General features: G+C 39.4%; 1 protein-coding gene across 3 annotated transcripts in view; it reads right to left on the reverse strand.

Moving 5' to 3' along the window:
* The window catches only part of HECW2 (HECT, C2 and WW domain containing E3 ubiquitin protein ligase 2), a 162,529-nt gene that overhangs the window by 39,390 nt on the left and 107,861 nt on the right, over window positions 1–15,278 (reverse strand). For all 3 annotated transcript variants that reach the window (XM_068407383.1, XM_068407381.1, XM_068407382.1), the window contains 6 exons: window positions 14,026–14,126; window positions 11,170–12,507; window positions 9,707–9,802; window positions 4,795–4,945; window positions 4,327–4,430; window positions 654–778 (listed from right to left, as the gene is read on the reverse strand). In XM_068407383.1, coding sequence (XP_068263484.1) covers window positions 654–778; window positions 4,327–4,430; window positions 4,795–4,945; window positions 9,707–9,802; window positions 11,170–12,507; window positions 14,026–14,126 — 1,915 coding nt within the window. The remainder of the gene's footprint in view (window positions 1–653; window positions 779–4,326; window positions 4,431–4,794; window positions 4,946–9,706; window positions 9,803–11,169; window positions 12,508–14,025; window positions 14,127–15,278) is intronic.

The raw sequence follows: 15,278 nt of genomic DNA on the forward strand, positions 1-15,278 counted from the left end.
AATTTAGTCAGATACAGACAAGCATACATATATATTAAAACCAAACTAACACTGACCAGTAATTTAAAAAATACTGAACTATTAACAAGTGTGCAGACAACAAATTCTTCATTCCATTATTTCTGTTTACACTATATATCCTGTTACACAAAGGAAAAGAAACCTTGAAAAAATATATAAGAAGCACTGAAGAACAGATAAAACAAGACAGTAAAATATATATTAAGATACTTTTTTGTTCAGTCTGACCTCTAATACATTTTGATATAAAGCAGACAATCTGGGGGAAACAAATCAACCCATAAGCAGCAAAGTGATCTTAAAAAATATGCATAGTTTTCATTCTCAGAATTGTCTCTCACCCTCTGCAAAGGACAGTAAGAAAGCTATTGCTTCAATAAACAAGTGAGGAGTTTTCTATCATAAGATGAAGAATTCAGTGAAAAATAAAAACTGTAGAAGCTATAATGCCAACTAGGATGACTCTGATAGCCCACCAATTGCAATGAATGATGATGAGTGTTCGAATTTATCCAGCCTCCCTATGTACTACCAACATCTTAGCATCAAACACTGAGCAATATCTTTGTACATAAGACAACTATATTTATAAGCACATATTTATGAAAGTCAACTGTAGACGCTATACTCACAGGGTTAGAATGCAGCACTGTAAAGAACTCTGGGCTGATAAGGAATTTCACAGGGGGAGACTGGAGCAATAAAGTAAGTCTGGATCTGGAGGTAGAGTGAGGCAGCACATTCTCTCTTCGAAAATCTAACAGCAAAGTGAATGACAAAGACTTCCAGTAATAATCATTACCAAAACATCACTGCAAATAACTATTATCGATCTGAATCACACAAGCAAGAAAAGCACTAGCTATACAATTACTTCAGATTTATTAAGTATTCTTCAGATAAGTGTACCTGAATTTCTTCTAACATAGCACTGAATTTCCTGAAAATATCACAATTTTACTTTAGTAACTTTTACTTGTTGCTTTTGGTGAACAATCTTTTTTAAAAACAAAACAAAACAAAACATGTCTAATTATTTGGGTTACCAAACACGTGCCTGTGGATAAGAGCAAGAAGGTCCCTGTGGCACACTTACATTGCTATACTGTAGTTATATGCAGATAAGTTATTTTTTAAATGCTACCTAATGGATATCAAAGTCATTGTACACTTAAAAATGTTTCATTCCTCCTTTAAAAAAAGGCAAAAAATCACTGCCATTAGCACAACCCTGATCCCGATACAGTACTTAAGCAGCTTATGTAAGTAAGAAACAGGTTGCCAAGGAAGTACCTTTCAAGTTTCAACTTTAAGTAAACATTTGGGTCTTCTCCTAGCAACTGTAGAAGTGCACTGATTTTTCAACAGTACCAGGAACTGAAAATATAATACGTTATGAGTGGTATTTGCTACGGTGTTAAAATTGTTCCCCCCAATTATCTTTGAAAATCAACAGGACATTTGGATGCATATTTTAATGTAAATCAAAAATTGCAAATTCAGATTGGGTCTGCAGTGATTCTACTCTAAAATGTATGCCATCTTCTACATTTCACAGTTTCTTTCTTTTATATATTGCAGTATTTGCACACTTCCCCACCAAATGAACATTAATCATGTAGAACACAGCTACCATGGATATCAAAGAACAATAACCCACAGGCAGAAAAAGGAGAAGAGAGGTGGTGAATGAGACTCTAAACTGAGGGGAAAGTATGAAGAAATTAAAAAAGAGGAGGAAAAGAACAAAGAATAAAATTCTAAATATGGATGGGTAAAAATTATGAAAAAAAGGGAATAGGGGAAATAAAGACATTCATTCTAAGCATTAGAGGAAACCAGAAAATGGAAGGGTAATAAGTGAAGGAAAAATAAATGAAAAAGAGGATTTTTAGAGACACTTCTTAAACAATAGACCCCAAGCCCTCCCACACGAGGCATGTCTGTGGAGTGACAGCAGTGTAGCATGAAGACCCCTGAAGCTATGCCTGAATACTCGGGCTGGGAGTGTCTTCCAGGCATGCACTGTGGTCGCATGTCAACTCTATAATGGCACAAAACTTGGGTGTACACCAATCACTTCTCACACCCTGGCAGATGCTGTGGTATGCTACAGATAGGTCCCCTGTCATAATCTGGAAACCAGAATGTCACCAGGTGGGTTTTTCCTGTAGTTTAGAGGGTTATGAATTTGATTTATGAAAAGCTTATTCAGCTGAACTTGCTGATTAGGGTTTAGCCTGAATTTGCTTTAAACTGATTTGTTTGCAGCACAACAAACCATCTAGCTGCACATGCACAAAGATAGAAAAGGAAAAGGCTAAGGCAGAAGTAAAGAAAAAAAATATAAAAGGAGAATTTGGCTAAATCACAAGTTCTACAATGATTTGAAACTCAAGAAAGGGTGGCATTGCTTAGGTATTAGATTAATTTAGGAAAGAGTATTATAAAAATATCAAAATCATCTAGAGACAAAGCCAAAGCACATAGTAACACACAACTACGCAAGGGACTGAATAGGCAACAAACTGACTTTATAAATGTATTAGTAAGTTAGTAGTAGGAAGATGACCAAGGAGAGAACTGCTTAGTGAGAGGCAAAATTAGTAATGATGCTTAGAGCTCATTAAAAAGGATGTTTCCTTCTGTCTCCATTCAAGAAGTTAACACCGACCAGAAAACCAGAAGAAGGAAGAGAACTTTCTTCTTAGGCTAGAGTAAGTAAAGAGCAGGTTAAAGACTGTGGTGAAAATCAGAGATTTTCAAACCCTTTGGACTTGATGAAATGTACTCTAAAACACTTGGGAAACTAGGTGAAGCAATCTCTGAGACATTGGTGGTTATTTTGGAGGTCTGAAGGAGTTCTCAAAAGAAAAGAAAAGGGATAAATATTATAACCATTTTTAAGAATAGGCAAAAAAAGGATGAAGGAAACTACAGATGAGTTGACATATTTTGTATTCTCAGACAGACACATGAACTAATTGTCAAACTACTTAAAGCAATGAGAAGACAGCAAAGTAGAGAAACACAAATAACCAGGATTTCTGACAAATGAATCATAGCAAACTAATAAAGTTCTTTTCTACTACTTGAGTGGTGTAAAGGCCATATATTTTGATGTTAATAAGGCCTTTAATACTGTTCACATAATACTCTCAGAATCATGTTGATGGAGAAAATTACCTGAAACAGATGAAACCACCTGGAGATGGGTATGCAGCAGTTTGCAAAAATGTACTGAAGAGTAGTTATGATTTATGTCAGACAAAAAGAGTACAACAAGTAATGTTCCGCTGAGATCTGCCTGGGTCTGGTCCTATTCATTATTTCTATTAATGACTGGGTAGGGAGGACAGAACTTGCTCCAACTAGGGGATGCTGCAGTACTTGGACAGCAGGATGGACAAGATTCAAAACCATAGTGACACATCAGAAGAGTGCAAAGACCTGTGTGCAGGTCGGGATAATCAACTGTACAAACACCAGATGAAAAACAGACATCTGTGCCAAAGATCTGCATACAAGGGTCTGGACCTGATTTCAGCAGATCAAAGACTTGAACACCAGTGGTTAGCGTCAAACGATCAGAAAAATGTACTAATTATGCAGTAATGTATAAGGAGTGTTGTACGTAAGACGTGACACTTCCGCAATCTCTTCAGTATAGCAGAGTTACAGCTTTATTTAATTCTCTGAAATATTCCTCAGGAGCTGCAGACCAACTGAAGGCAACCCTGAGTAGGCCATCAAAATAACTGGAGACCTAAAAACACAAGCCATGAGGAAAGACTAGGAAGTAATGGATTTAAGAATACATTATAAGAGAAATTATATGAGTAGACTGTATAAAAAAGTTACAGAATGTCCATCAACTGGAGAACACGTTATAAGAACACACCAGACAGCATTTGCCAATTATGGTTTAGGTACAGCTCATCCTATCCATTTTCAGCACGGAGATGAAGCCGATGACTGCCCACAGTCCTTTCTAGTCCTATATTCTACCATTTCAAAATGCAGTAGCAGAGTCAAAATATTTGTAACCCAGACCACACAATGTTATACTTTTTCACTGCAAATGACCTGCCTATATTTTTACCCTGTCAGGTACTGACAGAAAAATGCTCTGAATCCCACATTCACCTCTTCAGCGTATTGAACAGGCTGAGCCATCGTCTTCAAAAACTAGACAGCAATGAAAACAAATAGTTTCATTTTCACTCAGACTTTCAGGGGCAGAAGTTATGTCACTCTCATTAAAACATCTCCCTTTAGAGAGGGGAAAAAATTATTATTTTTAACCTGCATTAGAATGGTGAAAGTCAGCTTCCTCTCCAGCTCCATCCACAGCATTTGTGTGCTCTTCAGGCCTGTCGTTAGTCATTGTTCTTCGGATGCTCTGGTACCTGGGGTTGGAAAACTGCACTTTATATATAGTATATGGTAACTGTGATCCAATTCTGGCTCTGAGGGAGCCTGCCCGTCTTTTCTGCCATGTAGGTTAATATACACTGACCTTTAATTTCTGCATGAATAGCCTGTTGAATTTCTGAAAACCATTATCAGATTTTTTTTTTAAGCCACATAGCTTATGAACACAGGTGGAATACAAAAGCCCTAGAAGCCCACATGTAAATTAAAAGGGACAGCCACATAAATACATACGGCCACCTGTGGCAGCAACTGTGACCCTGTTTTCAGTGTCAGTCTTAAAATGGTGAATGCAGTTCTGCAAGCACACAATTCACAAACAACAAGGGTAATTCTTACCGGCGATTCAGCTGTTCCATTTGCTGTATGGAATTTGACCTCTGGAGAATCTGTGGGGCTGGCGGGGCTGTGGGTCGCTGCCAGGTTGTTGTCCTGTTCACGTGGTCCACGTAAAAAATCCGTCCATGGCTGTCAATGCGAGCCTCCCAGTCTAAGTAGCAATAAAATACTGTGAACTACGGAAGCCTTGGGGTTTATTTATTTCTTTATTTTAGCTGTCACTTTTGTAACTGAATCTATTGCTTCAAGTTTCTGTTTCTCTTTTACAGGATGACTTCAGCACAGAACTTTCTTACCGCAGGGTCAAGAGACATGGCTTTTCCCTATTTTATCCCATAAATCAAATTAGTTAAGGTGCTGTGGAATCCACATCTAATAATTTCTTTTCCTTTCTCTATTCTATTTCCCACTAACCAGTAATTGTTCCGGGGTCGGGGGGATGAAATTAAAAAATCAGGATACTTCGTGTAATTCTCTTGGACTGAAATAATTCAAGATCCAATCTCTGAGACTTATTCCAGTGCAAAAGGCTAATGGACACGTACCAAAAACCTTGCAAAGCTTGACACCTGTCATTGTTTTCCCTCAGCTAATAGTAACAGTAATAAAATACATGCCAGTGCTCTTCCTGGGTTTACAGGTGCCTATGTTAAACGTAAACAGACCTGCCAGAAAAGATGGACAATTATAACAATCAAACTCCTTCATATACTAAATGTACATTCCAGAAGAGCTGATTCTGCAAATACCATAGCAAATTCAATTCTTGTGCAAGCAGTAACTAGAATGCTGTCCACTGGTTTTGTAACACAAGCTACAGACAATGTTGGAAGTCTAGACCATGGAGACACCAGGACAGCAGAGATGAAGGCGCTGGGACCTTTCCCCAGCCACATCTGGCTTCTCAGTGCTCAGCAGACAGCAGGTGCATCACAACGGCCTTCCTTCATAACCTTTCTGGGTCAGAAACACGGTCTGCCTAATAACTGGTTATAAAATGAGCAAGATACCGAGACACTCATCATGGCTGGGGGCCATGTAATAATAATAAAAAATATTAAGATATTTCATATACAGAAACAGACATGCCTGATTCTTGGGCACTAGCAACTGCAGAAAACATGCAAACCATTTCGCACATTAGTTGAAAAACAGTCTTTGAATGCTCAGAAGGCTTCTAGAAGAGACCTTCTATAGTGCAAGTCTAGGTGGAAACATCAGTCCCATTTTAAAAACCCCTTGCAAGCAACCAATCCTAAATGACCACTGCTTTGCGACGAAAGAGGGCATAAAAATGTCTTGACAGCAGAGAACAAGAAATAAATTCTACTGTAAAGTATTTAATACTGACAGTCTTACAACCTCAGGCTTTGTTACTGTCTGCGTACTATGACTTCTGTCAGCTCTCGGAGGCAGCCAAGAGGCTCGCTGCATTACACTGTAGGGCCCGAGCTGACTCACAAAGAGGGAGGGAAGGCAGGTTTTGAGATAAACTCATTGTGTCATCTCCACACGACAGCTGGCCACAATGCAAATTACTCTCTGATCTTTATGATGCACAATCAAAACAGCCTATTAGTGTTTGAAGCATTTCTAGTGTGAACAAGAGCTATGTAGGAAAGTAAGCTCAGAGGAAGAAAATAAAAAGCAGCACAATAGGAGAGGAATAAAGAGAACTGTTTAGGAACAAATTTCAATTCCAGGAGAAAAAATTCAAAACTTTGTATTATACTCTAAATTTAAAATACAAGTTTAAAAACAAACAAAATTACATCAATGCAAAGCTTATGGTCTAATCACTGTATTTGCTATTCAAAGAATCACAGAATCAATCAGGTTGGAAGAGACCTCAGGGATCATCGAGTCCAACCATTGCCCTGACACCACCCTGTCAACTAGACCATGGCACTAAGTGCCATGTCCAGTCTTTTCTTAAACACATCCAGAGATGGTGACTCCACCACCTCCCTGGGCAGCCCATTCCAATGTCTAATAACCCTTTCTGAAAAGAAATTCTTCCTAATGTCCAACCTGAACCTCCCCTGGCAAAGCTTGAGGCTGTGTCCTCTTGTCCTATCGCTAGTTGCCCGGAAGAAGAGGCCAACTCCCACTTCACTACAACCTCCTTCAGGTAGTTGTAGACTGCAATAAGGTCACCTCGGAGCCTCCTCTTCTCCAGGCTAAACAACCCCAGCTCCCTCAGCCGTTCCTCGTAGGTCAGACCCTCCAGACCCTTCACCAGCTTGGTCGCCGTCCTCTGGACTCGCTCCAACACCTCAACATCTTTCTTGAAGTGCGGGGCCCAGAACTGGACACAGTACTCAAGGTGCGGCCTCACCAGTGCCGAGTACAGAGGGACGATCACTTCCCTAGACCGGCTGGCCACGCTATTCCTAATAGAGGCCAGGATGCCACTGGCCTTCTTGGCCACCTGGGCACACCGCTGGCTCATGTTTAGCCGGCTGTCGATCAGCACCCCCAGGTCTCTTTCTGCTGGGCCACTTTCTAACCACTCTTCCCCCAAATATAACACATTTGAAAGTTTTAAAAAAAATTATTTCATTCATATCTCAAAAAAGCAAACTGAAACATTTCAACATTCTCTGAAAAACGTCTCCTTTTTTTGAAAAGAAAAAAAGATTGAAACAGATGTTCCTGTGCAGAGGTCCCATTTCAAAACAGTAGTATCTTCTGATGAAATAAAAATACTCAAAATTTTTAACCAGAGTTTGTAAACAAAACAAAACATGGAAGCATTCCAAGAAGGACAGAATTGTTCATTGGGGAAAAAACAATAAACAAGCTTAAATTTGTGAATTCATTATTCTGCTTAAATGTCAAACCCTAAACCACTGTATAATAGTTGAGATTTTTCTTGTGGTGATTATATGTCCAATTCTGACACACAGTCACCATTTCTGTAATGCAATCTTGCAGAAGAAAAGCATTTTTGCCTGCATTCAGTTTTAAATACACAAGTTTAAACACTTGGGCAATGGCTTCTAAAGTAAAGCACCTGCATCAGTGTTGTGATGGACAAGGATATCTTCCATTAGTCAAATCATTGCTAGTCAAGTGTGCTACAAATCACTCAGCTTGCTGAATTGCAAAATTGTAATTCATCAAGGTTGTGGGGTCAAGCTTATTTGTTGATTTTTTCCCTAGGTATGTAGGAATTGGAGCATAATGTTGCATGTTATAGGCAGAAATATTAGATAAATATTTCAATTTCTTCTTTTGTTCTTTAACTTAACCTACACACAACTGAAAGTAATACACCTATTTTTCTTTCTTACTTTCAGATTCTGGTGAAACAACAAATAGAATACAACCCAAATTACAAAGAAATTAGAGTTTATAACTTAAAATCATATTCTAAATGTTTTCTCTGATTTTTCACTATTAAAATATTAAAACTGTTACATACCGGAAAGCAGAGCTTTGGAAAGAAAAACTGAATCTAGGCAACAATTATCTCAAATTTTATTCACATTAGCAGATGAATGATCTAAATAAAGATTGCATTGAGCTTTGATTGTGAAGGGGTGATGTGTATATGCATGCCTATGCATGACTGTGTAAAATCTCTGCTAATGTCACAAATGCTAGAATGCCACACAGCCAAACCTTTTCCACTAACATTCCAATAGTTTTTCCAAGTAGTTATTGTAGCGTATAGCTTGCTTCTGAAACACAAAAAGCAATCTGTATATAAACCACGGCACTATAAAAGCTCTCTCTATGCATTTCTCATTTATTACACTACTCTCTGAGTATTTCCCATCATGTTTGCTGTCTTTTTCAGTACAAAAAATTATAAAAATGCAACTGAAATATATGTCTGCCAGGCACAATTTTGTAAAAATTAATACTGGTGTATTGAGGTGGCCATTAGTAAACTTCAGGGTCTTCACACAGAACTAATTTGTTATATGCACTGATTATAACAGAAGCAGCAGGGAGCAAAATCTTCTCATCAGCCTGGCTTTCCAATACACAGTTATATCTGTGTTCTGCTATCAGGCTCTTTCCAGTTACCCTCTACAATTACAGAGCAAACACAGTCCCATTCCATACTGTGAAATAAGGATCTATTCATTTTACACTAAACAGCTGAATTCCCAACTCCTTTAAAGTAATAGAGCTTTCCCACAGACTTCAGTGGGTCTGATTTAACTTTTTTTTTTGCTTTTTTGTTTTAAACTTATGTTTGCCTATTAGCTGTGTAGCTTTTTTTTGGTCCTTTCTCCTTTCTTTAAATAGCTAATACTGAATAGATATTCACTGCTCCAAGTTAAGCAAGTGAATCAGTCCAGCAATTGGGAGCAATGTATTTTTCATACGCGTTAGTGAAATTACGATTTGTCTGTCAACTTAGGTTCATCTAATTGTTGCTTAATACCCAGGTTTATTTTAATTCAAGAAGTCTTCACAGTGCCTCAAAAAATGCAAGGAAAACAAAGACACCTTTCACATAATCTGCAGAGATTAAAGATGTTATATATTTCTCTGTAAATCATCACCATATGAGAAGTACTCAGAAATTTCAGAGTGCTTGACATCTTTCCCTCAAGTGTCTCATATAGCATATCACCTCACCTCACCTCATATAGCGTATCACCTCACCTCACCATGTGCACTGCATACTGAGAAGGCAGCACCATGCCTTCCTACTTCTCCACAAGCGTCACTTAGCCAGTCTGTATACACCAGGTACTATTATCATAAGACATCCTGATAGTTTGCAGACTGAGCACAATGCCTTTTACAAAACAGCACTAGACAATCATCACCACTCCCCACTTAGAACTTCTCAGCTGTTCGTTCTCAGTTCTCACATACGAAACGTAATGAGATAGCAGTAATGAGATCCAGGCAGCCTAACCCCCAATTAAAGCATGAAGAACCTCACTTGGTGGTAGAGCCTCATCCACTCTCTGGTACCGGCTAACATCCTGACGTACGGAAGGCAGCGACCTCAAGGGCTGATGGCCGTTGGCTTGAGAACCTGGAATCAAAATGCCCACAAATTATTTTTTCAGTCAATGTGATGAAGCCCTAGAGTTGCCTCTAGTGTGAGCAAGACATGCTAAAGCTTCGTCAGGACTACAATGTTTTAGGATATATCTAATAGTCATCTATTTTTGGGGGCAAAACAAGTTACGTCTACAGTTCCGGGTAAGTGATTTCTCTGGGATGTGCTGCAGTTCTGGTCCTGAAAATGTCACCTCTTGGGATGGGCTGCATCCACCTGTGACCAGCAGAATCCAGGGCACAGAAACAACAGCGTGTGCCAGAGCCGTATCTCAGCAAGGAACAAGGACAAAGCTGCACCTGGCCACTGCAGAAACCTGCTGTAAGAGTGGGAGGTGAAACTGTCCATTGACCTTCCTTGCTGCAGCCACACTGATCTGCAAAACACAGTGCAACCTGACACCTAATAGAGAGTCCTAAATATCTAGGAAGTTACGTAAAAGAACATATGGGCAGTATTTGAAATAAATACCAAAATTATTCTTTCCAAATCAAAGAGCTGTTTCTGAAGAGAAGAAATTAACAGACCCCAAAACTTTTGAAATGTTATGAGAAAGACACATTCAGAAATCCAGTTTGATTGCACCCACTTGATTAGATCCAATTCAATCCCTGAAGAAACTGAATTGATAGTCCATTGTGAAATGTGCCTGGAATCAGTCAGTTAGGGACATGCTTCTACTTTCAGTGATTCTAGTGAGACACAAAATTCTCAACTGTTAAAATAATTTTACAATTGGTAAGAGTTTCACAGTGTTAACTTGAGTAACACATTCCTCTCCTCTCATGGTTCCAGCTGTGCTAGGATGTGTCTACACAGATAAGGGACTGGGAAGGGGAAGATAAACAGCCTGAAGTGTGATTAAAAAATGATTCTTTTTTTTTCCTCCCTTTCTTTTGATTACCCTTATGTTTTAATGCTAATATATGCATATATTTTCTTCCTCCTATAAACACATCAAAGAAAAGACCCAAATATAAATTCTAGTTTGCATTTCATAGTTTTGGGATTGTTTCCCCCCGTTACCATTTTGATTAGCAAGCAGGGTAACATTGCGGAATTCTTTCCTCCTCTTCATCTTCTTTCTCACTACCCTCTCAAGGATTAAAATATATCCAGTTTCAAAATAAACATCTTGAATATTCCAGTTTTGATTTTTTTGTTAAATCAAAAACCCCAAGAGTCTCTTGAAGAAGGGAATAAATCTCAAAGGGAAAAAAAAAAACCTTGAAAGATAACGGAATTGAGAAATGAAGATCTTTATTTTCAGATTTAATTTTTTAAACAATTTTTACTGGCTGCAGAAAGTCACTTCAGAAAGTACCTCCTGCAGTTATTACCTCCAGTAGCTCCTTCAACCTGTGCTGTGGCACCCTCACAAGCTGCTTGGGCTCCTTCAGTTTCTTCATCCTGAGACTGGCTATTGGCAGCAGCCGCCTGCAGGCTGCTTCTTCTTTGCCAGACTTCCTCTGCTTCCTCTTGGTCTTGTAATTCACCTGCCTCAGCCTCCTGTTCTTCCTCCTGAGGTAACTGTACTGCAGGAAGAGAACCAGAAGTACTTGCAGAGTCCTGTGTTTCAGCAACTGGCTCAATTCTAGCTGCATCAGTGGCACAAGCTCCCTCTTCCTCCTCCTGAGAAGAAAAGGCTGGAGTCTCAGGAAACCTGGCACTTTCAAAAGAAGAACACCGCATTTCAACTGAGGAACGTCGCACAGTCGCGCTTTCGTTGCAAGAGCTGTCTGCGCCTTCCACATCACTCTCCCCTTCTGGCCGGGTACTAGCCTCGCTGACACTTTCCGTGCGAGCAGGGTCACTTTGCTCGGTTTCTGATGACATCTGGGAAGGTTCAGACCCTTGATCAATGGATTCCGTTTCACTAACGCCCCTTCTGCTCCCAGCAGTGGCATCGGCAGCTCCTGCATCCACACCGCTAGGAGGCTGCTCTGCCTCCTGAGCAGCACATGACTCACTGGCAGCCTGGTCTGCTGGTGCTTCACTTTGAGAACCTTGCAGGCGTTCACCTCCTGCTAACTGCGATGGCGGAAGCTCTGGGAGAGTCTCTTGCTGGTCATCAGTTGATGGAGGAGCTTCAGAGGCTGAAACGTTTTCATTCTCTGCAGGCCCTTGCATTACGTGATCTGATGAGTAACTTAAACCATTTCTTTCAATATTTCTTGTAGCACCATTAAGCATTACCAAACCACCATCGTCTTCCAAGGAAGACGGAAAACCCAAGTCTTGATGTAGCTCATGCTCCTCTTCATCTGAGTCAATGTGAAGCATAGCATTAAGTCTTGTGTCAGTAGGGAAGCTACTCCTCAGTTTTGGGGAGGCTCCACGTGGACGCTCACCACAGGCAGACGTCCCAGGTCTGCGATGATTATTATGTCCTATTGCATCCAGATAGTCATTTAGTGAGTCCTGGCGACCTCTGGTAGGTGATGATCTTGAAGCACCAGAGGTCAACTCATCCTGGTCTGTTTCCAGAGTTGTACTAGTCCTTAAGGAGTGTCTCAGAATTGCTTCTCCAGAAGATTCCTCGAGGACTGGACCATTGGAACACACTGTGGATGTATCATGATGTCCTGCTGGCATGTCCTCATCATCGGAGGGGCTCCCCAAGTCTCCATTTACAGAGTTCACTCCTAGCAAAGTGCCAACTGTTTCTGGTGAAGCATCTGCAGAGACACAAAGACTGAATGTGAAACACAATGCTGCAACAGACCGTTCATTCCACTTTGTCTACATCACAGAAGAACACAGAAGTGATATAAAAATGCACTTCTTTCAAGATGGTTGCTTATTTCAATCAGACAACTAAGGGAAGAAAATACAATTAGAACAACAGAGGCATCTACAGCATTATAACAGCAATTACAGAATTTTGCCCGTATAAGTCTATACTATTTTTGTAGGATACAGAAAATTTAAGAGGTATGAAGTATGACATCCATTTTGCTTTCAAAAGACAGAGCACTGCCAAGCATCTTGCCAAACAGTCAGTAGCACCAACCTCACAACCAAGGAACCAGTTTTCTACAGTGTATCTCTCATATCCAAAAGTAGGATTTACAGAGCCAGTCACTGACACCAGTTGTCATTACACCCTTAGCAGCATGCAAACCAGCATCTGCAATCATATGAGGAATCACAAATTGTGTACAGATATCAACTTATATAAACATTTATTTTGAGTTTATTTATAGGACTTTTCCACTGTAAAGAATGGGAATCTACCTAAGTAAAGTTCATGAGATATTAGGTATGCTATGGTAATACATATAAAAGGGAAATTAAAATAAGCCATCTCATTTGACAGATAAGATGATAACTCCCCACGTGGGAATTAAACAGACACAGAGTTGAATAATCCAGATTTAAGTGTCTGTAAACATCTGCAAAAAACTTAACAGTGAAGTCTGTGAACTAGAGTGCCTGGCAACAAACAGGACTGAGGACAAGCATTTTTTTTAAATGGTGACAGCAAAAATAGTAATGAGAAACAGGACTACATGACTACAAAAAAAAGGCAAGAAGGCTGTATCAAGTTAAAAGAGAGAGCAATATCTCACTACCAAAGAGATTATACCAAGTCTAATGAAGGAGAATCTAAGATCACAAACGTGTAAATAGACACATGTGATGTGATAAACATGTAACTGTACCAGCCACGTTCTGCTAGTTGTCTTCAGAAGAGGAAAAAAGGGAAATAAAAGAATTGCCTAATGGAAGCATGTATTCTCATAACCATAACAGCTATTCTTGGTTCTTAGCAGGATGGAGTCCTATAGAAGGGGGACAGGACAGGACAGAGTGATCTACATGTACACTAGCATGGGAGGAGAGCACAGGTGGAACCTTACTTGCAACTGCTTATCTCAACCAAAGGTGTTACAGAGTGAAGAGAAACAATGAATTTGATTACCCAATCTATTCCATAAAATGAGACTCATAAGCAGATTCATTTAAAATCTATCTAACAAAATAGGAAAAAAATACAGTAAGTGCTGGTGTTTTGGAATTACCATCTCCAAAGCAGTACCTGACATATCTAAACTTTTAATCCCAATAGAAAAAGTCTGTAATAGAAGTACAAATGAGAAAGTATATTATCACAGAAAATCCTAGAAATAGAAATACATAGAAACGCCCTCCATACCACTATCTGGAGATCCAGATCATTAACAAATTCTCACCTTCGTGACCAGAAGATGTGATTTCCACTTTGAATTGGAGATATCCACTCACATGATCAGCTGGGAGCCTTCTGCCAAGATTATAGCTGAGAACCTGGTCTCTGCAAAAACAAAGATACTGGGTTTTTTACAATTTTAACTGGTTTTATTTTTCCAGTATTTTGTATCAGAGGGTCTTACCAAATAAGAGTCAGCGTGATAGAATGTCATTTCTATTAGAATCTTAAAATCAGCCACATACTCTGGCTTGTACAGAAAAGCATAAACACCAACAATGGTGTGAAATACCTTTAGGTAACAGATAAAACAGCCTAACAAACTACTTTTAATCGTTTCCAAATACAGATTGTGCCCCAGCAATTCTTATACATCCCTAAATCTCTTCTTAAGTCCTAAAGAAATCAAACTGTGAAGGATCTCCTTTCCTCTAACCTCTTCCTTCCCCCAACCCAAAATGTTTTATAATTAATAAAACCTTTCATTTTTTAAAACCTTCTGCCCCCTTGTGGTTTTTACTACATACAAAACTCCCAGGTAGTTTCTTTACATTTTAATTCTCATTCAATAAAGCACTTCTATTTAGAAAAGCTATTAATGCTTGGATTTAACTTCAAATACATTCTTAAAGGTTATTGAATTCAGCGGGACTCAGATTTGATTAAGCACTCGTATCAGCTTAAGACTTAGGATCAGATCCTAGGCTATACGTTCTTATTAGGCACAGCCAGAATTCACAGTCCCAGCCCCTCTCAGCACAGCTGGGACAGCTGAAGTGAGAGGAGAGGGCTGCTGAAGACCTCCATAGGAAATTATTGCTATTTATGCAAATAAATTCACACTGGTATAAACATCTCTCCCTTACTGGGAGCACTCCTACTGCAATATGTGACAGACTAAACCAAATGCAAGGTCATCACTGAAATAAGCTGCAGTAGTTTGCATCCAAACATTAACTTTTAGCAAAAAAAGTCCTGAGCGGACAACGAAAGGCAAAGCAGCCGCGCCACATTGCTCTATGGGCCGCAGTACATCAAATTATTATAGTAGTGACTCCAGGATCTGTCACAGATTCATCGCTCTGTACTCCAACTCCAATTCTCAACTAGACTTGAGGTGTCCTCAGAAGACTGCCATTTGAGATTTCCACAGTTTCTGCATAAGGTTTATATTACTCTAGGCCATTTGAGATTAGAGTAAGCCTGACATGAATGTTGGCTGCTCTGTATTCAGTTGAATCAATACTAGACGGTTCT

Source organism: Nyctibius grandis, chromosome 9 (assembly GCF_013368605.1).
Source record: "Nyctibius grandis isolate bNycGra1 chromosome 9, bNycGra1.pri, whole genome shotgun sequence".
NCBI lineage: Eukaryota > Metazoa > Chordata > Aves > Nyctibiiformes > Nyctibiidae > Nyctibius > Nyctibius grandis.